We start from the raw sequence: 27,281 nt of genomic DNA on the forward strand, positions 1-27,281 counted from the left end.
AAAACAGCTCCTTATAAATAAAATATGAAAATGTTATATTAGTTATGAACAAATACAAATATGTAACTTTTTATATGGAACTCTATAACTCTTTATATTGAGTGTGTTTTTACTCAATTGGTTCTCTATAGGGCTTATGTTTTTTGGAACAAAGCAGGAATTACGGTCTGTCTGAAATGAGCTCGTGAAGGAATATTGTAACGGGGCTCAATTACATTAAGCATGTTCTTAAAACCTACGTTTTCCACTACAGCACAGTTACTCATTGCGCGGCTCGTCAAGCTATAACTGGCGGCTCGCATAGTAGCTTACAGTATCACACTGCCACTTGCCTTCAGAGCATGTGAGGCGGGAGCGAGCGGGAAGCGAGCGGGCGGATCTTGGACAGAGCGCAGAGCGGCAATTTCAAAAGGACGGTGGACGGAGCGTCGCATTTCCCGCTCCAATTTGCTCTGCTCACACCACGAGTCTGAAGCATGCTCATTCAAGCCTGACCCTGAATCCATTAGTCTTGCACAGTCATCAACAGTAGACTATTTTCAAGCAAAACTCGGCTCAATAATGGAGTTCAAAAAGTAAAATGAGAATCCATACAGGTGTAGCCTATCAATATAAGGCGCATCAGTCAAAAAATGCGCCATGAAGAAGAAAAAACATATAGGCCTAGCCTCGCACTGGACTATATAAGTCGCATTTATTTAGAAATGTATAAAAAAATAAAAAAAATCTTATGGACGGGACAGTTCTCCGTTATGGACGTGAGCGCTCTGACAGTGGCACTAAGACTGCTTTAAAACTTTCACTGAGACCTCAAACAGAAAGCACAAAGCCTGTCTTTAAATTTGATTTCGTTTTGTATTAATTGTATCTTAATTTTAATCAAGGTTTCATCAACCAATTGTCTGGATTTAATAAGAAGTAAATAGAAAATAGAGATAACCACGATACGAAGGAGCCGGTGTGAACCTGGAGTTTGTCTCATGAATGAACCGAAACTCAGCGTATAGCCTACTTGCCTCACAGACCCGACAAATAGGCTATATATAAAGCTTGAAATGTCTACTTTTAAACAAAACGAAAGAAAACAGACTGCTCTCCCTCCCGTATGAAATGTGCATTTCTCTCAGGCGCGTTCACTACTGTGAAGATCACGAGTCAGCATCTTTCTAGCCGACAGACATAAAAAAAAATTAAATGTCTTCTGCTATATTTTACATATTCATAATCATTAATTTTGCCGGTTCGTTGTGACCGCTTTTAGGTACCCTTAAATGTTACATGAATGCATCAGCACTGAAAACATAGAGATTTTTTTTTCTTTTGGGGGCATTTTGTTTGACATGCATGCCAGCTTTCGCTCATCCCACTATTAAAGTAAATCTGTTCTTAAACGAAAATGTATTGGCCGTGTTATTTCTTTTTTGTGGGATGTCCAATTTATATGTAGAAATGCACATTTGCAAAGGTGACTTAGTATGTTGTCGTAAAAGTGGCTCGCCTTTTGATTTTGCTCTGCCAATGTGGCTCTTGTGAAAAAAATAGTGAGGATCACTGCACTACAGAGTAAGGCGCTCGCTCACTCAGTAGCCTACGCGCCGAGGCTCGTTGCAAAATGGTTTATGCATTTAACAGACCAGAAATAGAAGATCCTCCAATAACCAACAGGTCTGGTGTTTGGGTGCACTTTGGATTCCCTGTAAGCTATAATGGTTGGTGTTTTTTTCTTCTTCAGGGGTGTCAGGGGCGTTGCCTGTTACGTCGTTTGGGTTATTGGGCTACCTTGTTGAACGCTTATCATTATATTTCACATTTTTTTTTATTTTCCAAATATAATTAATTAGTCCAACGAACCGTTCGGTCCATAATGCGTACCGTGTACCGAACCGAAAGCCTTGTACCGAACGGTTCAATACGAATACGCGTATCGTTACACCCCTAATATATATATATATATATATATATATATATATATATATATATATATATATATATATATATATATATATATATATATACAGTACAGACCAAAAGTTTGGAAACATTACTATTTTTAATGTTTTTGAAAGAAGTTTCTTCTGCTCATCAAGCCTGCATTTATTTGATCAAAAATACAGAAAAAACAGTAATATTTTGAAATATTATTTATATTATAATATTTTGAAATATTATAAAAAAATGTATATATATGTGTGTGTACAGTATATATGTGTATATAGCAAATATTTAAGGAATTTTTCTAGCACTGAAAGATTACATCTTTTACGTTACTTCATGGAAGTATGATTGTTAAAGGCTGATTGTTAAAGTTTATTGCAAAACAAAATATATATTTTTTTGTGCATTTTTTTTTTTTGCAATAAACTTTTACAATCAGCAACTTTAAATCGTTTTGTCTTATTAAATTCGATTATGTCTCACAATGCCTCTTTTTATTTGAGATACTTTTTCCTGACTAAAACCAAGAAAAAGTATTCGAAAAAGTATTTGAAAATCAGAAAAAATACCAAAATACAAGAATGTGTAATTCTTGTATATTGGTATTTTTTCTGATTTTCGAATACTTTTTTTGCTTTAAATAAATGTTTGTCGTGCTGTTATTTCACCCTAGCTGGCTATTACATAAAACACTTTAAACAAAGATAAAAAAATAAAAAAATAAATCCCAATAGGACAATTAATAGGAAAAAAATACTTCAGGAACCAGTGCTGCTAAAAAAAGCACTAATGCACTCTATTGTTGTTGTTGAGCAGAACACAGGTGAAGGGGGTGGGGCTAAGATATCTGTTCTAATGTTGCCATGGCAACAATGTCCATCCTTTTCTACCAAAACAGGCCACAATCTTATGGTTCCCTTTGGCCGATTAGGAAGGATAGGCTAATTCCTATTTCTCTGAATGGACCAGTTTTCATCTGATTAATAAAATGACTGAAAGTGAGTTTGATGTCCATCCATTCAGCTCCATGAGGCGTTTCTCAAAGTCTTTTATCCTTTATCGCACTTGGCATGCTGGCCTACTCATGGCCTACTCACACAAGAACATGGTGCGCTGTGCAGCTGTCCACACAAATAAACATTGTTTTATTGCCTAGGCCTGACGAACAGAGGAACACTTGTTTTTTAAAGAAGAGGGGGAAAGAAAGGGGGTGTGGCTTTGAAGCTGGAGTCAGTCTATCCTGTGAGCTGAGCCAGCGCTTGGATTGACTCGACCGCCATCACCGCTGTCATAAGACATTCAGTATCACCGCTGGGAGAGACCGAGACATCCACACTGGACACTAGAGAGACAGTGAGGACAGTGTGTATGTGTGTGTGTGTGTGTGTGTGTGTGTGTGTGTGTGTATACACCCACACATATTCACTCAATTATAATCATGCTTATAATCATAATAATATTACAATAATCAGTATCTACAATTAGATTTTATATATAATATTTTTATTAATCTAAGTGATTTATTACTTCTGGTACTTATTTAGCTTACACAGGAACCAAACAAAAAACTAACTTTTCGTAAACACTAAATTTACTCGTCAAGTAAATGTCTTCTTCATGAACAGTATACTTCAGATCGGAGCTTTGCATTGACCTCGTGTGACTCTCTGGTCGGCAGGAAGGATAGATGGATATTGCTGGATCTCTTTCTACTGGAGCGTGTCTGGATCGCACAGTAACAGATGGAGAAACTCACTCTCTCTCCTCACCGTTCTCTGTCTTTCTCTTTCTGTTCTTCGGCTCTAATGAGTTGCTCGTGTGCTGCTGGCTCCTGATGTGGAGAAAAGGCAGGATGACAGGATGAAGGGTGAGAGATTGGGAGAGGAGTGAGACATCACATGGACGTACATTGCACAGTGCAGACGTACATTAGACATGCCTAACGCATATCACATCTCCAAACACCTGCACCTGACCTACAGCTGGCAGATATGATGCTCTAATCTATATCATACTGACTAGTTGGCTTAAGTATCTCTATTTCTTCTCAAACATAGGATTAGGGGAATAATAAAAACATTTTTTACTTTACACTGAAATATTTCTAGTTTTATATTTGTGTTTATTATTATTATTGTTAATAAATAAATAACAACAATTATTATAATTTTAATTACTGTATTTTTTTCCCTTTTATTCTTTTTTTTTTACTTTACACTGAAATATTGCAATAATATTTTCTTATTCACCTTAAAATTTTTATTTATTATTATAATTATTTAGTACTTTACATTGAAATATAATATTTCTTATCTTGTTTACGATTTTTATTTAGGAGTTGTAATATACTAATAAGCGAACAACAGTATACTATAATAATAATAACTATTATTATTATATTTTCCTTAAATGCTTTATTTAAAACTGAAATATTACAGTACTAATATTGAATTTTATTTAATACTTTTAAATAATAGTAGTATTAGCCAATAGGGGTGTAACGGTATGCAAAAATCACGGTTCGGTATGTACCTCGGTTTTAAAGTCACGGTTCGGTTCATTTTCTGTACAGTAAGGGAAAGAAATGCAAACATTAAACTGCAGGTTTTTTATTACTATAAACTTTTTTTAAACAATTTACACTTTTTTTAAATACTTTTTAATAAAATATATATAAAATAAAAAAGAATAAGAAATAAAATACTGCTGCAAAGTTCTCCACTAAATAAAATACTTTCAAGTCTCAAACCAATATCATATAATAAAATATAATGAAAAATATAAACAAATAACTATGATTACAGTGCAGCATTACCAATCCCAGCTTGTAGGCCTGCTCGTATTTAAAAAATATATATATATATAACTTTTCCAAAGTGTAAAGTGCAGCATCAACAGTTTCAGTTTTTAGACCTGCTCAGATTTCGTTATTGCGTTGGACCGATCGGAATTAAGAGCAAAGGTCTGTTTAAATGTCGACGGGAGCTGAGTTTGAATGACAATCATTTTTTTCCTAGTTGTAGTGATGTTCACACTCGCGTGATGCCTTTTGAAAACCTTAGGCGGGTGACACACTGGCATATTGCACCTGTCAAACACCGTCAATACTGTTGACGTTGTCTTTTATCAGTAAGCTTTATATTTATGCTCAACATGAAGTATAGATATTGTTGTAGTGAAGACAAGATCCTGGTCTGTCGGCGGTCTCCCTCTATGTTATGTACAGTAGCAGCCGCGCCAGCGCCGCGTCAGGCACGATTCTGGTGTGTAAAGACACAGAAAACGCGAAGCAGCCGTCATGCAACTGACACGTTGCAGAAACGCCACACTCACGCCACGGAGCCAGTGCAACCGGCCTTAGAATCAGCTGCAGGGCTTGATTTGCGCTGAACGCGGAGAGTTCCGCCACTTAATATGTTCGTTTGGAAACACGAAAATGTATATGTTCTGCACACAAAATATTGCATTCGGTACACACGTGCACCGTACCGAAAGCCCTGTACCGAAACGGTCCGGTACGAATACACGTACCGTTACACCCCTATTAGCCAATGATAAGAAGAGAAAAGTCCAATTAATTTATAATCTTAAAATTGTGTAATGGATAAAGCTGATGGATAATTGGTCAGTTCTAACCAATAACCAAATAGCTATTTTTCTCCATTTCCCTTTTTTTTTGTGTCTCTCAGTCTCACAGATGCACCATTTCACGGTCTCACTCGTACATCTAGAGCTCTTTCCCACAGATTTGGTTGCATTTGCACAACCTCTGCTGCCAATGTAATTAAATGGCTTCATTTGTGAGGACATCCAGTGGGAATGTGAAATGTGGCCCATTTTTGGCACATCCAGCAGAAGCAGACCATGCTTTTGAACCTTTGGCCGTCATTATATGTAGATCACAAGCCCCTCGTGTGGCCATAAAGTACTAAACTTTGACACATAACTTATCCCACACCATTTGTAACCACCTAGCAACATGCTATTAATTATCGCAACCAACTAACATGATGGCAATGAGTATTGCATGGCAAGATCCACTGTAGACTTACTCATGCACCAACCACAAATCACTGAGGGTTGAAAAAGCTTCTTGAGTGGTTTAGGAAGATTATTTGCTTGTGCATGTACAAATATTGAGGGTAAACACAGGATTATATTTGTGTCTACATGCATTAGATCTCACACAGTTGGTTTGTCTGAGTGTGTGAGAGGGAAGAGAGATTGTGCACATGGACCTGTGTGTTGACCTATCACTGTGAGATCTCCAACATCTCTGTGGGAAAACATGCCTCTATTTCACTCCAAAAACCTACCTACCAGGGTCCAGCTAAAAATTAACATAAGTGGCAGAAAGCATCAACAACTTGTATTGCTTTCCCACAAATGATGATTTCAGGGATAGAGTAACAATTAATAAACTAATTTGCATGCAGTTCCTTGCACAATAATATGTAATGACTTCAAAATGCATTTTAACATAGTACATGATTTATAAACCAATGCATTTTGATGTTTCCATCGCATAAACAACTTCATATAATGTGCTTCTGTGACGTGGTAAACTTGATATTAGCGCATATAGTACACTTGGGATTATAGAGCCCTTAAAGGGATAGTTCACCCAAAAATGAAAATTGCTCCATGATATATTTGCCCTCATGTTTTGATTATTTTTGTACTTAAACTAAACAAAAATGAGCAACAATTATAACAAAAACTAAAAAAAGACCTACACTTTGCATGATGGATGGATGCACTTTATTGGACTTCTTTTGGATTATTGAAAAATAACACCCATTCACTGCCATTATAAAGCCTGGAAGAAACCAGGACATACATACATACATACATATACATACATATACATACATACATACGTACGTACGTACGTACGTACGTACGTACGTACGTACGTACGTATGTATGTATGTATGTATGTATGTATGTATGTATGTATGTATGTATGTCCTGGTTTCTTCCAGGCTTTTTTTATTTTTTGTTATAATTGTTGCTCATTTTTGTTTAGTTGAGATCGCAGTAAACCAGCCACAGTCGTTCAGAAAAGCATCTTTGCGAGCAGCGCTGGAATGCAGTCTTTTCCATCCCTCTTGCCAGCTGAGACACAATCAGCCTGACGTCCGCAGTGCAGCTCTCCCCCCTTCACACACGCTCCTCCAATCCCCCTCGCTCTCGTGCTCCCCTTCCTGGGAAGTCTCCGGGAAAGGTCTTGCATTTGCATAATCGTCTTTAGTGCCATTGTGGGCGGGCTCTCGGGGAGATCGGCAGCCGTCACTGGTCGGCTCGACCACCTGTCCAGAACAAATCAAGCGGCTCTTTGTGCAGCGGCCGGACCCTTCCCTGCACGCGCTCACATCCACATGCTAATGAATAAATTGATTCAATATGACTTAGATGGACAAAAGAGAGCCATTAGTCTGTTAATGAGAGCCCAAATGATTTATTTGTTTGAGAATAATGATAAATTGCAATATATCCATCTGTTTTCATTTGTTAAACTGCAAGTACATAACTGTAAGTCTCAATGATCACATTGTTTAACTTGACACTCTAAAACAGATCTTGTATCTGCATTGCCATAACTCACTGCAAATATCTTTACATTTATTGAATTATTTTCGAAAATGCCACTATGACGTCGTTTATACTCACTAAGGCTGCATTTATTTGATGAAAAATACAGTTAAACAATTAAGTATTTTGACAATTTATTTGTTTTCTGTTTACAAATATATTTTGAATATATTTGTATGTATTTATCTTAAATATATATTTAAAAATGTCCCTTATTCCTGTGATCAAAGCTGTATTTTCAGCATCATTCCTCCAGTCTTCAGTGTCACATGATCTTCAGAAATCATTCTCGCTCAAGAAACATTTCTGATTATTATCAATGTTGAAAACAGTTGTGCTGTTTCATATTCAAACGGATAAATGTTTTCTTTTTCAGGATTCTTTAAAAAAGAAAATTCAAATGCACAGAATTTATTTTATATATTTGAAATAGAAATCATTTGTAACACTATCGACTTAGACATCAATGGTAGTGACATTTTTATACTTGTTGTGATGATGTAAATGAAACTCTCAATAACTTCTCAAAAAAAATGTTCCTCTCAGATGAGAAATAATTTGAAACTGACTTTCTTTAGTAAAAAATAGTGGTACTTAACTGTTCAAAACTTGCTGCAATGATGCTAGGGTCATTTAGTTTCCAGAATGGTTATGTGGTTGCTAGGGTACTCTGAGTGGTTTCTAGGCAGTTGCTTACTGGCCCAAATCAAAGAGACATTTTGCCAAATGTTCAGATATGGCTTGGGTCTATAGGACTATTTATTTATTTATTTGCACATTTTTATGGTTCTTCAGGTGAAAAATTGTAAGTCTGATTCTTTGGAAATTCCTTGATCTGCTGTATGTCTGTCTAAGGTGATGTGTCTGTGTGTATGTACTGTTCTTGCTATGTCTATCAAAATATGTAAAATAATGCTCATTAAAATATATATCACATCACATAACATAACTGAATCTGTACTACAGTTCAAAAGTTTGGGGTTAGTGATGTGATACATACATGATGTATTAGTTGTTGTTTTTTTATAATGAATACTTATATATAAGTTGATCAAAAGTGACCTTAAAGACATTATTTAACAACTAATTTCTCATCTGAGAGCAAAAAAGAAAAAAACTTTTTATATAAGCCACTACTCTTTTATTTGATAGATATTAATACTTTTTAGTAATGATGCATTCATTGATTGATCAAAAGTGACGGAAGAAAGACATTTGTAATGTTACAAAAGCTTTCTATTTCTAATAAATGCTGTTCATTTGATCATTTCATTTATTACACAATCCTGAGAAATAAAATATATATTCTGGTTTCCAAAAAAAAATATAAAGCAGCACAACGGTTTTGTACATTGATGATAATCAGAAATGTTTCTTGAGCAGCAAATCAGCATATTTTCATGATTTCTGAAGATCATGTGACACTGAAGACTGGAGGAATGATGCTGAAAATACAGCTTTGATCACTGGAATAAATTTCAAGATGAATCTATGTGAACTTTTTCACAAAATGACTGTTTTTACTGTATTTTAATGAAATAAATGAAGCTTTGGTGAGCAGAGGAGATTCGGCCCTAATTACTTCTCAAGGGACGCGAGGGATCTTGTTAAAATTCTGTCCTCTAGCATGAAGGAGGTTTTATTTATTTTATTAATGCTCGGCTTTAGCACGGAGGATTATAGGAATGCATTATTAAAGGCACATTAGCAAAAACAGAATCTTTAATTCTGTGAGTCAGAATTATTGACTTGATGGGAAGAGAAGTTTGTGAAATGTGATTCTGATGTGGACTTGGTATGATTATGAAATGCATTAATCCCATTTGCATCAGTGGGTTTCTCCGTCTCAGGTACACACATCTCTCTCGCTCTCAGTCGTGAGTCTGCTTCCATCAGCATCGACCCAGTCGACTGCAGCTGAACGCCAGAGAGGAGATGATGTCATGGTTTGGGGTGAAGCCCGTCTCCTCCTCATGGCATCATCAATCACGCTTCAGGGTGGTTCTGACACAACTAGAGGAAAGTGACTGGAGACTGACCCATACTCCTTGCTGTTTTTTGCCAAAATTAAATCTCAATGCTGTAACTTTTGAAAATGAAGAAATAGACAGCCATAAAAATTAGACTTGTAATCTTACAGTTGTACGGTCAATAAAATTGTTGCTGTCATAATAATCAAACAAGATAACAAACAACAAAAATAATTAAAAACAATTCTTAAATACTGCACTGTTTATGTTACTGTCAAAAATAAATAACTATATTATATAAATATATTTTTTACCGTCAAATATTACAATAGCAATAGTAATATGTTTTCAAGATTAATATTTTTGTTGAAATAAGAAAAAAAATGTAATTATACTACTACCAATAATAGTAATTGTTATTATTATTATTATTACAATATATAATGATATAATATACAATATTATATTATATATTTTATAATTATTCAAGTCATATTGATATATAATAAATATTTGTTTGTTTGTTTTTGGACAAATTATGTAGCCCTAAAATCAAGCAAAGTAAATTTGGAGTTTATTATATTTATTTTACAAAAGCTCAAATCATTTTCAGATTACATTAGTTTTTTTCCCAAATTGTGAAGCCCGACCTGAATGCCGTACTATTTCTGGTGATGTCTCAAAGTTTCTGTGCATACTTTTGTGTTGATGTCGAGTTTAAGACTTTAATTTCCTTCTGAAAAAGACAGGGCAGTGAAAGTTTTTTTAACTTCTTACTGGCACTGTGTGTTGAATGTTCAAGACGTCGTCTAACTCAGATGTACATAGAAAAACAATGGAAAAACAACGCAGTGGAATGCAAAAAGACATTGTGTGTGAACGGCCCCTAACATTACAAATGCTTACAGTAGGTGACAGAAGTCTGTGCATTCCAGACGCAGAATTAAAATGCAGTATGTTAAGCTAGTGTTTAGTTGAAGTGTGTGAATTGGGATTGAATCTGTGTTTGTCTGAGGAGACGCATATGTTAGCACTGATGTTGAGGTGCAGGTTGAAAGATGGGCGGGAAAGGGGCTGTTGCCATAGAAATGTGAGGGGTCAGATTCAGGGGGCATGTTGTTTTGTTTTTGTTTTCTGGATCAGGTCATTCCCAGGCCAGATGTCTCCCCTTGCTGTTTAAAGACTCACTCCTTCCATAGGAATTTTCATCACGTAGCGCAACGCAACACATGCTTTCATCCCACCGGCTGTGACTTACTGTATTAATCAGAATGACGAAGCGTAAAAATGGCCACGATCGATTCTCACACTCCTTTGTGAGCGGCGCTGGCACACGTTAATAGTGTTTTAATGCACCATGTCTCCGTTAAAACACTGATAATGTGGCAAGGACAGATCACTTCCAAGAGCTATGTGTGATGTTTAGACGTGTGAGCTCGCTGGAGGCGAGTGTTAATTTGAGTTTGCGCAGGGGGATTCGACATCTGTGCCAAATCCAAGCGCAGTTTGTGTTTCTGCCACAATCCAGTGTTGTTTTGGGGTCTGTTTGGACTCACACCAGAGCGGCTCTTTTTGCAGAGCGTTGAGTTTGGGGTCTGTATATCTCAGAGGAGTCATTAAATCGTGGGCCAAGAGGTCAGAGGTCACAGGGTGAAAGGTTTGGTCCGTGTTGTACTGGGTCTCTGGACAGACAAGCGTTGTACGGATGAGATGAATTAGTGTCTACGCCTTTCTGAACGTTTTTGCATCTTCTGCACTAACAGCACAACTGTGTTCAACACTGATAATAATCTGAAATCTTTCTCAAGCAGCAAATCTGTATATTTTCATGATTTCTGAAGATCATGTGACACTGAAGACTGGAGTCACGATGCTGAAAATTCAGATTTGATAACAGGAATAAATTCTATTTTTAATATGTATTCAAATAGAAAACATTTAATTTAAATTGCAAAAATATTTCAAAGTGTTGCAAATCATTGCAAGCTTAGTGAACACGAGGCTTCTTTCTTTCAATGGTCAATTTGATGTTTACATATGTTTTGTTTAATTGAATATTTTAATCATTTCTTCACTCTTTAGTCAATTTTCAGCAAATTTGTGAAGATCGTGAATAGCATAATGTCATATTGTTGAATTGGATTATCTGCACATCTATGTGACCCCCCCCCATTGCTTACTCAAAACTAGGGCTGCATGATAATTCGCATGCAGTTATGAACACGATATTGGATAGCTTGTCAGTGAATTATGACTCTGTGTAGTAAGTGCCACTCCATTTCTCCATTAGCTTTACTTAAGAGACCCGCATGACAATCGCATGAGATTAATCGTGCAGCCCTGCTCAAAACTATACCTTTTCATCTGGACTTTTCATCACTGTTCACCTTTATCCTGGTTCTCACCGAGGAGAGCCTTGACCACACGCATGATCCCTCCGTATCATCAGCACAAGAGAGCAACAGAGAAAGCTGGAGAAAACAGTTTTCTTGAGGAACATGAGACAAACATGCAGCATATGGCAGGCGTTGAGCCCTGGGGTACAAATGAGCATCTCACCCGAAGCGTTTCCCTTTCAGCAGAACCATAAAGCATCAGTAGTGCATGAGAGGAGAGTTTGGATGTCAGGACACCGTCCCATTAGAAGAGCTTTGGAGTGAATTGATTCAAACCTCCACATGCTCACACCTCTTATGTTTAATGTCTCTCGCTCTCTCATTCTCTTTCTTCTCTACAGCGCTGCGATGGGCAGTATGACCAAACCTTGTGCTTTATAAAGTAATATAGTTATAGTTTTTATTAATATTTTGATTTAGTTTTTATTTTCATACGTTTTTACATTTTTTGTGTAATTTTGTCATTTTTATTAGTTTTGAATGTTTTTTACTATATTGTTTTTTAATGCTGTTTAGTTCAGTTTTAGTTGTTTTAGTACACCAAGATAACTAGCTGAAAAAAACTATATTATACTTCATCTCAGTTAAAGATTATTTTATTTCAAGTAAATAAAGTTTTTTTTTTTTTATGGTTTTCATTTTAGTGTAGTTAACTATAATAACTTTGGCTTGAGTCAACAAAAAGAAACTGAAATTAAAATGTTTTTTAACTAATCTTTTAAAATTAAACTAAGTGTTGATTTTGGACTTTACGCTGTAGAGTCATTTGAGATCTCACCTGGATGCTGTGCTTCCCAGTTTTATTTTGAAAGAAATTAAACGATTCATTTTTGAGAAAATGCACATTTTCAAGAAAATGAAACCTGCATGAGATGTTAGTGACCTGTGGATGTTCACTGTTGTCTGTTGTGGTTTTCTGTGGTCTGAAGCCTCAGTATATCATACGCTTGTGTTGTTGTTGTTGTTTGTTTTTATGATGTATGGAGATGGTTTCTGTTATATGATATCTTTTAATGTTTTATTACATTTTAGGAACTTTTTGCATTCCACATATATTATAAGATGATATATTTCAATATTTAACAATTGTGTTTATACAGAATTAAATATTAGTATTTATTTTTTTATCAAAATTCTGATATAAATAAAAGTAATTGTATTACCTAAAAGTATTGTATTCCAATGACAATCAATAAATATGTAAATTTAAATACAAAAGTATCAATTTAAGCAAACAACTATTTTTTATTTACATTTACTTCCATTTAATTATGCTGATTTAAATAAAAAAAAAAGTTAATGCTTAGTAGTATTGTATTAAAGTAAGTGTCGTTTTAAATACAGTACTATTAATCTTTTTTTATTATTGGCATAAATAAAATTAAGTCAAATAAATATTATCAATATGCACAAATATCTATGTATAAATTGAATCTAAATAATAAAATGTCTTTATTTTAATTACTGGAATGCACTACTATTTAAATATCCTTTTTTTATTTCTGGTATAAAGCAATACATTATTTTTCATTACAGTAATGAGAATCTAATGAGGATCATCATTTAATGACAATTTACAAAACAAAACTTAAAACTACACATCTGGAAGCATTTAGGGGTCAAATTGTGCTGAAAACAGTCATGGAAATAATTACATGCAAAAAGTTATTCTATTTCTTTATGCAGAACTTATTTTCTTTTTCCTTTTTTCAGAGTGAAATGATTGAGTGTATTCATTGTAAACTCTTTTCCAGCGTTGTGTAATATATGTGTGCTCTAGAGAGCTGTTGTTACTGACTCTTGTTAAGGTATGAAGGCCTAGTTGCATAAAAAGCGCTGTATTGTCCAAACTTGTTCGCTATTTAAAATAAACGGTGCTGTACTTTATACAGTCCCAGAAGTCTGTCCAATCGTTTAGAGTCAGTCAATCTTTACACAGCACATAAATCATTAGCTTTCACAGCCTTCAGCCGGGTGCCAAGCTGCGGTCCCTCCGGGCAGTGCCACCCCAGAACCAGCCAAAAGCCAGAACCATGGAGAACGAGGGCACGGATAAACCCCCTCTTTTACTAAAAGATAGACCTAGAAGATGCCCGAAAGGCTTAGAGGATGAGGAAGCCGTTTTAGGTGTTTTATCGGAGCTCAAAGGCAGTGCAGTGCCCTCTCAATGCCCCTTTTGTGCCCCTGTGAGAGGACAGGCCAGGAAACTGACCTTACAATAGAGGGATGCACAAAGAACAGCTTGTGCGGACTGAAGCCTGAAACACACACACACACACACACACACACACACACACACACACCATCCCTCCCTCGTGTGATTATTATTTAGTCCGTTTTGTGATTTTTAAGTTTCTGTTTCCTCTCCTTGTGATGTCATGCTTGGATTATGACTCTTTTCCCTCCGTGGGTGTTTTTTTTTAATACTTATTCTAACTGAAACACTTTTTTGTTCCTCGTGTTTCTCTTTATATAAGTATTATTTATCTTTTAATATCATGAATTTGCTTCTATTTTCATGTTTTATTCAGGTTTAATTTTAGTTTAAATTATAGTAGTCAGCTTTTTCTATATATATTTATATTATATTATTATATTAAGTTTCTATATAAATTTATATATATAATTTTTTTTTTTTTTTTTTTATTGCCTTTCAAGTTTCATTTGTTTTTGTTTCAGTTTTAGTTCTGTTCTTTGACCAGGAAATCCTGTTGAGATCGATGATCTCTTTTTACAAAGTTAGTTGCTAAAATGACATTTGTATTTTTTTGTTCCATTTTTCATCTAATATTATTTTGTATTTAATTTTTAAAATATATTTTTTTATTATTATATTTTCCAGTTTTATTTCAGTTAACAAAAAAAACAGTTTTTAATAGTTTTTGTTTAAGGTAAAACCAATAGTCCTATGGCTGACACACAGTTGTTATACCAGATTACATAAGATTTCTCAATAGAAAAGTAATAAAGATGAAATGAAAAAGTGACTGTCAGATAAAAATTGAATGAGTGAGTTGTTGGTGCAAGAGAAGCTGCTTAACAAGAGAATTCAAACTAGATTTTGACATTTTCTGTTGATTTGTCCAATACCTGCAGTCATAATTCTAGGTGCCTATCCACCTTTTTCCTCAACGGGGAAGTAAGCCTATGGGTGAGACTTCTGTTTCATTAGCCGCTATAGCTAAATAACGAGGAGAATAACAACATCAATAGTCAATATCAAGCAGCAAAACGAACTGTTTTGTACAGTTAAAAATAGCTGGACGCTATTGAGACCGGAAGCTTTACCCATAAGAATTTACAAATGGCGGCACCCATTTTTACATCAGGAAAAAGGTGGATAAGGATCGCTGTGTGGTTGCTAGGGTGTTGCTGTGCAGTTGCTAGGGCATTCTGGGTGGTGTCTGGGTGATGCATGCTTTGCAGACTCGAATGTGGGAAATAAATGTGTTGGTTTAGATGGTGATAGATCAGTGTTCTGCTAATATATTGAAAACGTCTTTAAGCTCCTGTTTCCATTTCCGGCAGATTTTCACTGCTTTCTCACGCTGTTTGTGATCTTATCATTGTGGCATTTTGTGTTTGATGACAGTTGCACTGGTTGTTAATTTAGCTCGTGATGACAAGAACACCAGAGCAGGAAGGAGACGTTTATCTCTCGGTCTTTCTCACTTTTTCGTTCTCTCACTCTGTTTCGTCTGCTGCGGATATCCTGCTTTTGGGCCGGCCGCTCCAACCTCTGCCTGCAGACAGGAAGTGACTGTGTGCCCAGTGATAGGAGCTTCCTGTAACGACTGTCCTGTTTGCTACCACACCTATGACCACTAATGGTCTTTTTGACACAGCAGTCGTATTCGTGAAGAGTGACAAACATCAGTGCTGCTGTTGCTCGTACTTAGACATGAGGCGTTCGATGAAACCACAGGCACTGGTGCAGTTTGTTCAAAGTGATCACACTTTTGATTTGTAGCTGGTGAATGTGAAAGCCTAGTTTAAGGATATTGATTTCTAGTATATTTAGTTTAAGTTTGTAGTCACATTTATTTATATAGTGCTTTATGTAATACAGACTGGTTTAAAGCTGATTCACATTGTTAAAACATCAAAATAGGTCAGTTACTAAATTAATTTATTTTAATAAAAAAACAGCTTTATAGAAGATATGGTGTCATTGTTCCACTGAATTAAGTTTAACAAAAATTATAAATAAATAAAGAAATCTTTTTGCTTCCATTTCATCTGTTTGAGGGGCAGTTTTTGTAAATAAATTGATATTTTTATTCATTAAAGGAGCATTGCGTAGGTTCTGAAATTTCTAACCGTTACTGACACCAGTGGCATTTAGAGGAACTGCAGCCAGTTTAATGCTCGTTCTCAGTGCGCACAATCTTTGTTTTTGTTTTTTTTGTTTGTTTTTTTTTTACTTACTAGAAGTGTCCGTGGGTGTCTGAATTGTGCTGGAGGCTGGTCGTTTCTTTCCATCCGCAGAGTCCATTTGAAAACACTATTGCCGCTGCTTACTATAATGGCTGGCGTGCTGTACGGTTGTAAGCCCAAGTAGACGAGAACGCGCATGACGTCACATTTTGTGAATTTTCGCGCCAATTCGGGCCCGACTCCTCCACACACAATTGAGCCTCCAGGCTGATAGAGGCAACCGTGGTGGACAGTCGAGGTGTCATTCTTTTTTTTACATCATGGTTGGCTCATACATGTACAAATGAAAACTCTATCTTAAAGATTTTTTTTAAGTAAAAACTTCCACATAGCTCCTTTAAGGATGCATTAAATAAATCAAAATTGTCAGAGACATTTATAATGTTACAAATGGTTTCTCTTCATTATAACTTTTTATTCATCAAAGAATCCTGAAAAAAATCAAATAAATCACAATTTCCATAAAATATTGCATAACTGTTTGCAACATTGATAATAATCAGAAATGTTTCTTGAGCAGCAAATCAGTATATTTTCATGATTTCTGAAGATCATGTGACACTGAAGACTGGAGGAATGATGCTGAAAATACAGCTGCACATCACAGAAATAAATTACATTTTAAAATCTATACAAATAGAAAACACATGTTTTAAATTTCAATAATATTTAGTCTTTCTAGGGATTTCTTACCAACCCCAAACTTTTTAAGGGTAGTGAACGCAGCAAAAACTTACCGTGGTAGTCATTTCTATAAATAACACAGATCTTAAAGTGTCGAAGTCTACTGTAATGACACACATTTGCGCTTCCTCTCCTCTTTATGTGTCATCTACTAAAATACATACTGAATACAGTGCACACACCCATATACCACAAACCAGGCTTAACATAGTAATCTCTATACATTGTATTTTACTGCGCTGTATAACCTCTGTACTTCATATAATGTCTTGCATTTAGGCCAGTTCCCATTTTATCTTACATTTAGCCTGTAATGATAAGAGAGAAGAGATACATTGCAGCTTCAGATGCTAGTCTAGACGACCTTTAATTAGTGCCCTCAAATGTGATTAGTTGGTTGCTCTCAACAGGTCAGATGAGGACGTCTCAGAGAGAGTAAAGACTGAAGAAGGCATTAAAAGAGTAATGTGACAGCAGAATGAGCCTAAAACTGCTGATGCTTTACTTAAATCACATCTTTAAATGCATCCACTTTAAAGAGCTGCATCTATGAATGCATAGATGCAGCTAAAATTGCATTTTAAATAGTTTATGATTCTTGTTTGTTTTTCATTATAGAATAGTTCTAGAATTTGTCTAGCTGTGCTGTGCTTTTTATTGCAAGAGAGACTTGCATAAATGGCCTTAAAAATTGTCAGATTAAAGTCAGCTAGTAATAAAGCCAGTCTAATTCAGAGATCTTTAAGAGCTAGTTATTGACACAACTTACTCACTATTGCATTTTGAATTTACACAGCTTTGCTTTAATGGATCTTATGTTTGTTACAGTTGAAGTATGTACTTTCTCATATCTGAGTTAAAGTGTAGAGACTACTAAAAGTAGAGAAATAAAAAAAAATAACTCTATGGCTGTGGTTTTCTGCTGAAATACAAGCTGGATGTTTGAAAATAAAGAAATGAAAACAATTATAAGCACTGAAATTTTACAGTGAAATATCGAAATTGTAATATTTCCTATTTTGTTAATATTTTTAGTAATAGAAATAATAATTGTTATTATTATGGTCATATTTATAATTATGTATAATTTTTTGTCCCAATTTGCAGCCCTAAAGCAAGCACAGCAAACCTGGAAAAAAGGCATTTTAAATCACAATTGCAGTTTTTAACTTGCAATTAATATTTTTGCATTTCTATTTGCAAAGTCACAAGAGTCACAGAATTGACATACTTCATGCTTGCATGTTTCTGAGATGATATTGCATGGTTATGTGAAATCAGTAAAAACAGACAGCATGCAATGCAATGACCTCAGTGCATCTTCCCGGGATCCCTCACGACTGAATGGACCACACTTTATCAGAGCAGTGGTCCGCCTTATCTAGACCGCACAGGAAGACTGTTCCGGTTGCCATGACGACTACTCCACCAGGTGTTTATGGAGATGAAGTGCTGTGTTTGCCTGTAATTACCCGAGGTTGACTGCAGAAGTCTTGAATTGACTTCTATGCTTCAGGAGACATGGCACACGCCTGTAGACTCTAGAAGCAACATTCAGCCGAGTCTGAACGCCTCCCTGGACAAAATGCATTATAGAGTGTATGCATTATGTATGGTGAGAAAGAGAGATTCATGCTTGGTTGCTTTTCATGCACCAGGTTTGACCCTTTAACTGTGCCATTAGCTAGCGTTCCTGTCAGGTTTCAGACATTCAGGCCTGATTCGACAGGACAGTTCTGAATCTTTCACTTGTTTTGTCATATTTGGCCGTTTGCATCTTTAGACGGGCTCCTTCTTCATGTTCATATTAGTGTCTCCTGTTTCTTCATGTTAAGTTCTTGTGTTTAAGGAACAGCAGTCGTGTTGTCGATACTGTGTCAGTCTCTCTGGTGCCGTTCTCACCAGTCATCGAGACAGTATGTCCGCTTCCCCTTTTCTTACCCTTCGTTTCTATTTTTTTGTGTGTTGTGGTTGTGTTTCTAGGTGTTTTTAAAAGTTTTTAGGATGTGCATATATAAGAAAAAGGATGTTTTATATTCCACTGTTCTTGAAGTAATTTGAAATAGAAAAGATCAATAAAGATACTGTAAGCTGTTTAGTGCACCGCTTGTATAATAATGCTAGGAATGTTTTTTTTTTTTTTTGGCTGTTGATGATGTTCAGTATACAGTAGTGATGCACCGAAATGAAAATTCTGCGCTGAAACCGAAACCGAAAATTTAGGATGCACTTGGCCGAAAACCGAAACTGAAGCCGAAAATGGCTTCTTTTAAAAACGTATATATATATTGCTTGGATTTAATGTGTGTGTGTGTGTGTGTGTGTGTGTGTGTGTGTGTGTGTGTGTGTCAGAACCTGCAGTTGCTGTGTGACGCGCGTTCGCTGCGAGCGTATAGTGACGAGCTGGACGCGCTCCGAGAGAAGGCCGTTAAAATCGATTCCCTGTTTTCGTTTTCGAAACTTGTGTTGGTTGGTCCGATCGATTGTGCAGCTTTTGTGACAAGCTTTTTTTGATTGTGACAGCCCTTTGACATGCTTAATCTTTGATAGGCAGACGCGTGATAACAGCTCGACCGTGAGTGAAACCTAAGCGCTTGCTCACGGATGGGAGGGGCGGGTGACATTCATTTTCGGTTTACGTTTTCGGCTGTTTTTTTTTTTTTTCGGCCGAAAATTTTCGGCGGCCGAAATTTCGGTGCACCCCTAGTATACAGTCGTGGCCAAAAGTTTTGAGAATTACATAAATATTAGTTTTCAAAAAGTTTGCTGCTAAACTGCTTTTAGATCTTTGTTTCAGTTGTTTCTGTGATGTACTGAAATATAATTACAAGCACTTCATACGTTTCAAAGGCTTTTATCGACAATTACATGACATCTATGCAAAGAGTCAGTATTTGCAGTGTTGGCTCTTCTTTTTCAGGACCTCTGCAATTCGACTGGGCATGCTCTCAATCAACTTCTGGGCCAAATCCTGACTGATAGCAACCCATTCTTTCATAATCACTTCTTGGAGTTTGTCAGAATTAGTGGGTTTTTGTTTGTCCACCCGCCTCTTGAGGATTGATTGATTGTTGGCATGACACAGGACTGATGGTAGCACTCACCTTTTCTTCTCCGGACAAGCCTTTTTCCAGATGCCCCAAACAGTCGGAAAGGGGCTTCATCGGAGAATATGACTTTGCCCCAGTCCTCAGCAGTCCATTCACTATACTTTCTGCAGAAGATCAATCTGTCCCTGATGTTTTTTTTGGAGAGAAGTGGCTTCTTTGCTGCCCTTCTTGACACCAGGCCATCTTTCAGAAGTCTTCGCCTCCCTGTGCGTGCAGATGCGCTCACACCTGCCTGCTGCCATTCCTGAGCAAGCTCTGCACTGGTGGCACTCCGATCCCGCAGCTCAATCCTCTTTAGGAGACCATCCTGGCGCTTGCTGGACTTTCTTGGACGCCCTGAAACCTTCTTTACAAGAATTGAACCTCTTTCCTTGAAGTTCTTGATGATCCTATAAATTGTTGATTTAGGTGCAATCTTAGTAGCCACAATATCCTTTCCTGTGAAGCCATTTTTATGCAACGCAATGATGGCTGCGCGCGTTTCTTTGCAGGTCACCATGGTTAACAATGGAAGAACAATGATTTCAAGCATCACCCTCCTTTTAACATGTCAAGTCTGCCATTCTAACTCAGCCTGACATAATGATCTCCAGCCTTGTTCTCGTCAACATTCTCACCTGAGTTAACAAGACGATTACTGAAATGATCTCAGCAGGTCCTTTAATGACAGCAATGAAACGCAGTGGAAAGGTTTTTTTGGTAGTAAGTTAATTTTCATGGCAAAGAAGGACTATGCAATTCATCTGATCACTCTTCGTAATATTCTGTAGTATATGCTAATTGCTATTATAAAAACTTAAGCAGCAACTTTTCCAATTTCCAATATTTATGTAATTCTCAAAACTTTTGGCCACGACTGTACAGCTGTACAACTTTGTATTTTCTAAAAGGATTTTATTTATTTCTTGGTTAATACATGTATTCATTTACTTACAGTTTGTTTTAATGAGTTTTTTGGACTTTGAAAATATTCTGTCATTATTTTCTCACTCAGATATATATATATATATATATATATATATATATATATATTATTTATGTATTTGCTAAAAGGGTTTTATTTTATTTACTAGAGAATTTTTTTTTTTACTTTTTAAGATGTTACACATGTATGTATTTGCTAAACGATTTGTTTATTTGCTTATTTATTTAATGTGTATGGAATATAATGAAAACTGAGCCCTGAATCAGCTGATCGGAGGACATAATCAAATGAACACAATGCATTATAATATTTAATCATTTTTAAATATGTTTGTTGATGTTCACCAGTGTAAACAGCAGCATTTATAAATTATTTTGAACAACACTGTTCTATTTAGCATTTATCTTCATACATTTTACTAAAATCTATGAAAATGTTGTGAAGAAACTGTTGAACTAATTATCCATTGAAACATTTTAAAGTAGTAAATCCACAGAAAGAATTTGTTGTGTTTTAAAGGATTGGAAAACTAATCCAAATACAGAAAAATAACGTGCAATCATTGCAATTTTTTTTTTAGTGTTGCTTAAGTTTATATTAATATATTGTTAATATTTAATATTTCGCCCTGCCCTAGTGCACACGGAGACATTTTTGTTTGCTTTTCTCTTTGACCTTTTTAATTCCGTCTAGTTCGCCTTAAGTATGAGTGAGTGTCCAGCGGTGATGTGAGTGTTAGAAAAACACATCCAGTGATTATTCTAATACGCAGAGGGAGTCATGCAGAGGAAGGAAAATAAAAGACGTCAGCCCAGCTGATCTGTAGCGTCCTGTTGAGGGACTGAAAGAGGCCAGTCTCTGCCACACCGCCGCCCTCAGACCGAGAGAACGACTCCTTTCTTCTGCTTCATTCCCTGCTGCTTACACAAACACATGCCATTCTCTCATCCCCACACACACTGAAGATGCTGTGCTCACTGCCAGCCACTTTTGGTATCTGGGAATCGGGCAGGTGGGGATGGGACGCCTCACGTAGTGGCGCATCTCTCTCCTCCATTTACAATATGACGGAATGGAGAACATGTGAGGCAGACTTGTTTGTTTCACAGTATGGTATATTGGCGTTTGAGTCCATTCAGGATTCCCCCATCTTCAAACCAACAGCAAACATATGTCACGGTCGTTGGAATTTGGGTTGCTTTGTAACGCGTTGTGTGTTTGGGCTTGTGTTAATCCATGATAAATGGCATTCGATGACAGGGTCATGAGAACACGCATATGGCCTGTTAATTGCTTTGTGTTCATATTCGAAAACAAAATAACAGATGACTACATACTACCAGAAGAACAGTACAGCAGACGTACACATCATGAAATGTCTTGTTGACCTTGTTGTTTTCTGTGTGTGGTTTTCACTGACTGTGTATGATTGAAGTTTATTAGCTTATTATTCATGAATGCATAACTTTTAGATTCATTTATATACGGCCTTTTAATAAGTGGAAAAGGTCTGTTGGGATTGAGTGATATTACCTAAATAAAACATTTAATTGGATCTTTTGGCATGTTTTTATAAATATACTAAGATTTTGTATTTTGCATACTGTTTGGGATGAATAGTAATGGAATTGGGATGTAGTGTGAGAACCCGAACACATTCAAGCATCTTATGCTGTTTTCTGTTATTTTTATATTTTCCAGGCCCTGCAGAAGTTGGCGAATCAGTATTTAAAGAGGGACTGGCCTGGAATCAAACCAGATGACCAGAGGACAGACTACCGGTGAATAAAACACCCTCTTTAACAAGTTTAAGATGAAATCATAAGGATCTTGTTGTTTAATGATTGTTGTTTTCCTATGGGTGCTTTACAGTAATAGTTTGTGTTTTTTTTTCAATCTTACAGCATAGCCATAACTATGTTTCAGAGTTGTGATTCTGCTGTCAAAAATAGAAATGGCAATGTTTTTACTCTAAATATAAATCTCTAAATCAATGTCTTAAAGGGATAGTTCACCCAAAAATTAACATTTTGTCATCATTTACTCATTTCATCATTTACAGGTGTTCCATACCTGTATGATTTTTTTCTTCTGCTGAACACAAAAGAAGAGATTTTGAATTTTGTTGGTAACCAAACAGTTGCTGGTAGCCATTGACTTCCATATGAAAAAAACCCCAATGAAATTCAACTGGGACCAGAAACTGTTTGGTTATCCACATTCTTCAGAATATAAAAAAATATCATCAGAAAAAAAAAAGAGAGAAATCCATACAGGTTTGGAACAACTTGAGGGTGTAATTTTTGGGTGAACTATACCTTGGGCCAAAAATGATTAAATCTTTTTTGACTACTGTAGGATTGCCATCATTTTTTTAAATGACAGTTTGCATGGTAATGAAAATGTGATTTAAATCAAATAACCTCCCCGTTACAGTGACTAGGATCCAATCTATCGAGATTATTAAAATAAATGCTTTTCCTTAGGTAGGAAGCATTGTATTTACCTTGAATAAGTTAATTATGATCATGACTGACCATGTGTGAAACAAACTTCCAGTTAAGAAGGACGACCTTTGAATAAATCGCCATCTGAATGTGAAGGAACTGTGCTAATGTTCTTTTACTGTACATGCATGCAATCAGACACTGTCAGAAAAGGGCTCCTGCTTTTGTTTGCATGGGAATAACACTCCATAAATAGTGTTTGCAATCAGTAGCCATGTTTTTCCTGCTGCAGGAATGTATATGGAGTGTGGCGGGCTTATCTTGAAGGCACTGTGCAGGTGACCCAGTCTCGACTCAACGTCTGCGAGAACTACAAGAGCGACATTTCGGACCCTGCCAAAACCTTACGCCTCTACAAAGAACAGCAGCTGAAAAAGGTACTGACTTCGATCCTGTGTCCTTTGCCCTGATCCATCATGTAATTCTTTAACACCCCTCCACCTCTCTCTCTCTGCTGTCCGCAGTGCATTGACCAGCTGGGTCGGATCCAGGCAGAGCTTCAGGATTCAGTAAAGGATCTGGCCAAGTCCAAAAAGAAATACTTTGAGCTGGAGCAGATGGCCCAGGCTGTGCGGGAAAAGGCCGACATTGAGTCCAAGTAAGTTCGTCTGGTATTGCAGGTGCAAACAGCCCCAGAGGTGCCCAGATCAGAAACACGCACTTCACAAGTGATTGTACCATTAATTAAAGAGTAAGAACTACGTTCTCCGAGAAAAAAAAGTATGAAGCTGTCACTAAGGTGGTACTCTAAGTTACAAAAGCTAAAAGGTACTTCTTTGTACCATGTTTAACCCTAAATGATACATATTAGTACCTTAAAGGTGCATGTTAATACTTTAAAACTGCATATTGGTATCTTAAATGTACATATTAGTACCTTTTGAAAAGGTAAGTTTCACTTTATCAGTTCATGCATTTCTTGGGAATCAAACCCATAACCTTGGTGTTGCTTGCGCCTTGCTCTTCTGGAATGTTTTTTTTTGCCATAAAAAATGTGCATATCGGAAAGTTGTAATTGCATTATTTTTCAGTACAGCTTAGATCCTTTTACGTTTGTGTACATTACATTGGGAATCAAACCCATGACCACGGCATTGTAAGCACTGTGCTCTACTGTTTGAGCTTTTTGAGCCTTTTCTATAAAAATGTGCATATCTTGGTATTGCAATTTAATTATTTTTCTTTTCTTTTTTTTCCTTTTATTTACATTTAAAACTGTGTATTTGGTGAAGCAACATGCTCTACTGTTTGAGCTGCAGGAATGCCTTTTCTATAAACATTTGCATATTTTTTTTTTTTTTTTTTTTTTTTTAAGTAGGACTTTTTACATTTTACATTTTACATTTATTTACATTACATTGGGAATCGAACCTTTAATAGCACTTAAGTCCTTTTTCTTATATTTAAATGTTTGCATTTGGTAGACACTTTTATGCAGAACAACTTACATTATGTTCAAGGTACACTTTATCGGTTCATGCAATCCCTGGGAATCAAACCCATGACCTTGGCATTGCTAGTGTCGTGTTTTACTGTTTTAGCTACAGGAATTCCTTTTCTATAAAAAATGTGTATACCTTGGTACTGTAATCGTATTTTTCAGTAGAGCTTAAATCCTTTTACTTTTTTGACTGACACTATCATGCAAAGTGACATATTGCATTCAAGGTGCGCTTTGTCAGTTTTTATATTCCCTAGGAATCAAACCCATGACTTTGGCATTGCTAGCTTTCTGAGCCTTTTCCATAAAAATATGCATATTTTGGTATTGGAATTTAAAATGTTAATGCACTGAGCAGTTTTTCACCTTGTCGAAGATATTAAGCTCAGAATCACAAACCTCGAAGCATTAAAAGTGCCAAAGACATAAGATGTGTTTTTGTGTTGAGATGCCTTCATTTAATATGCAGTTCCATGGCTGATTCTTAAAGGAGTAGTTCACTTCCAGAACAAACATTTACTTACCCCTCGTCACCCAAGATGTTCATGTTTTTGTTAGTTTTTTCCAGTCGTAAAGAAGTTGTTGTTTTTCTTTTTTAAAGAAAACATTTCAGGATTTTTTGCTAAATAAGACCCTTCTTCCTTGGCAGGGATCATTTAGAACCATTTGAAGCTGCATTTAAACTGCATTTTGGAAGTTCAAACTCACAGGCTCCATAGAAGTCCATTATATGGAGATAGTTCCTGAAATGTTTTCCTAAAAAAAAAAAACATAATTTCTTTACTACTGAAGAAAGAAAGACATGACCTTCTTGGATGACAAGAGGGTGAGAACATTCTCTTTTTTTCTGGAAGTGAACTACTCCTATAAGCCCCCAGTAGGGAATACCCCACTCTGTTCAAAGCATTTTATTAGCCTGATGCAGAATTTGTTAAACACACTTAGCCATCTCTCTCTCTCCATCTTCAAGGGCCATTTGTACCCACACTACAATTGCCATTCCAAAGCCTCTGCCAAGACCGGATTATACCGAGAGGCGAAAGACGAGTCCAGTGGCACGGTGTTGTGATCTACTCACTCGGTTTTTCTATTGATTTTGGCTATGGATATTGTCCAGCTTCACATGGCCGGCAGTAAAGCTGAATTAGAATCAGTTATTGTTCTCAGCGGTCGGAGGAAGATGGGAGAGACTCTGTCTTTGTTCATAATTTCATGCAAAATTGATTAATCAAATTGTCTAAGACCCCAGAACAACTTTGATATCTAATGACTAGGGCTCTGTGATGTGGGTGTAATCTCTGAATCCAGATGTAAATCTCAAATAAACACAGAAAATTGGATGTTAATATTACATTTTAGAATTTTCATAGATGGTTTGTGCATTTTGTTTATGAATTTGAACATAGTTGGTTAAAAAAAAGCAACTTTTGGTTTCCAAGACATAGTAGTTCACCTATAATAGTGTTATCATAATGTTATTCCAAACCCAAATTTTACCGTGGTACACAAAAGTATTGGTTTTACAATGTGTCTTAGATGCTCTCTTCTATAACCAGAAACATCATAGAAGCAGTTTATACAACTTATGCACTGTAGTCTTCTGAAGTCATATGATTGCTTTATGTGAGAAACAGCCTCAAATATAAATTATTTGCTAAAAAATCTGACTTGTGCTTCCACATTCTCAAACGTGGCACATCGAGATTCCACGTCGTGCAGTTTGACGTCAGTGTCACCAAATGGCTCTGGTTTCAATATGCAGAAGAAAGTCATACAGGTTTGAAATGAAATGGAGTGTATAAATTCTTTATTTTGGGTTGAACTGTTCCTTTAAGATAAGAAGTCATCTCAGAAATGGCAGAACCAGATTTTGTGCCAGCTTTATAAAGCCTCTTCCTTCCTTTCACAGGTTGCAGGAGTGATCCACTCTAGTTTGATTTATAATGTCTGTTTCCTCCTCGACACAAATCCGGGATGGTTTTGATCTGGGCTTTCGTTTCTCCTGCCTGTTCCTTCCGCCGGGTCTGATATATCTGTGATTTATAATACCTGCTCTGTGTTCTCTCAGGTCAAAGCTGGGTCTGTTCCAGTCCAGGATAAGTTTACAGAAGGCCAGTGTGAAGGTAAACACCAGCGTCTGTCTGTTTCTTTGAGAAACATTTTGCTTCAGCTCTAAAACCTGATTTACTCTTTATGCCATGTTAGTGTAGCATGACCACTATGTTTTTGGGTCTCCTGTCAAGCACATGTTGGACTGTGCTGGAGGAGAATTAAAAAAAAA

At 36.3% G+C, this 27,281-nt stretch overlaps 1 protein-coding gene across 2 annotated transcripts in view; it reads left to right on the forward strand.

Annotated features, from left to right (window-relative positions):
* LOC132156378 (F-BAR and double SH3 domains protein 2-like) overlaps positions 1 to 27,281 on the forward strand; it is an 85,991-nt gene that overhangs the window by 27,562 nt on the left and 31,148 nt on the right. For both annotated transcript variants that reach the window (XM_059565363.1, XM_059565364.1), the window contains exons 4-7: positions 22,754 to 22,833; positions 23,792 to 23,936; positions 24,024 to 24,157; positions 27,069 to 27,123. In XM_059565363.1, the coding sequence (XP_059421346.1) occupies positions 22,754 to 22,833; positions 23,792 to 23,936; positions 24,024 to 24,157; positions 27,069 to 27,123 (414 nt within the window). The remainder of the gene's footprint in view (positions 1 to 22,753; positions 22,834 to 23,791; positions 23,937 to 24,023; positions 24,158 to 27,068; positions 27,124 to 27,281) is intronic.

Source organism: Carassius carassius, chromosome 13 (genome assembly GCF_963082965.1).
Source record: "Carassius carassius chromosome 13, fCarCar2.1, whole genome shotgun sequence".
Lineage (NCBI taxonomy): Eukaryota > Metazoa > Chordata > Actinopteri > Cypriniformes > Cyprinidae > Carassius > Carassius carassius.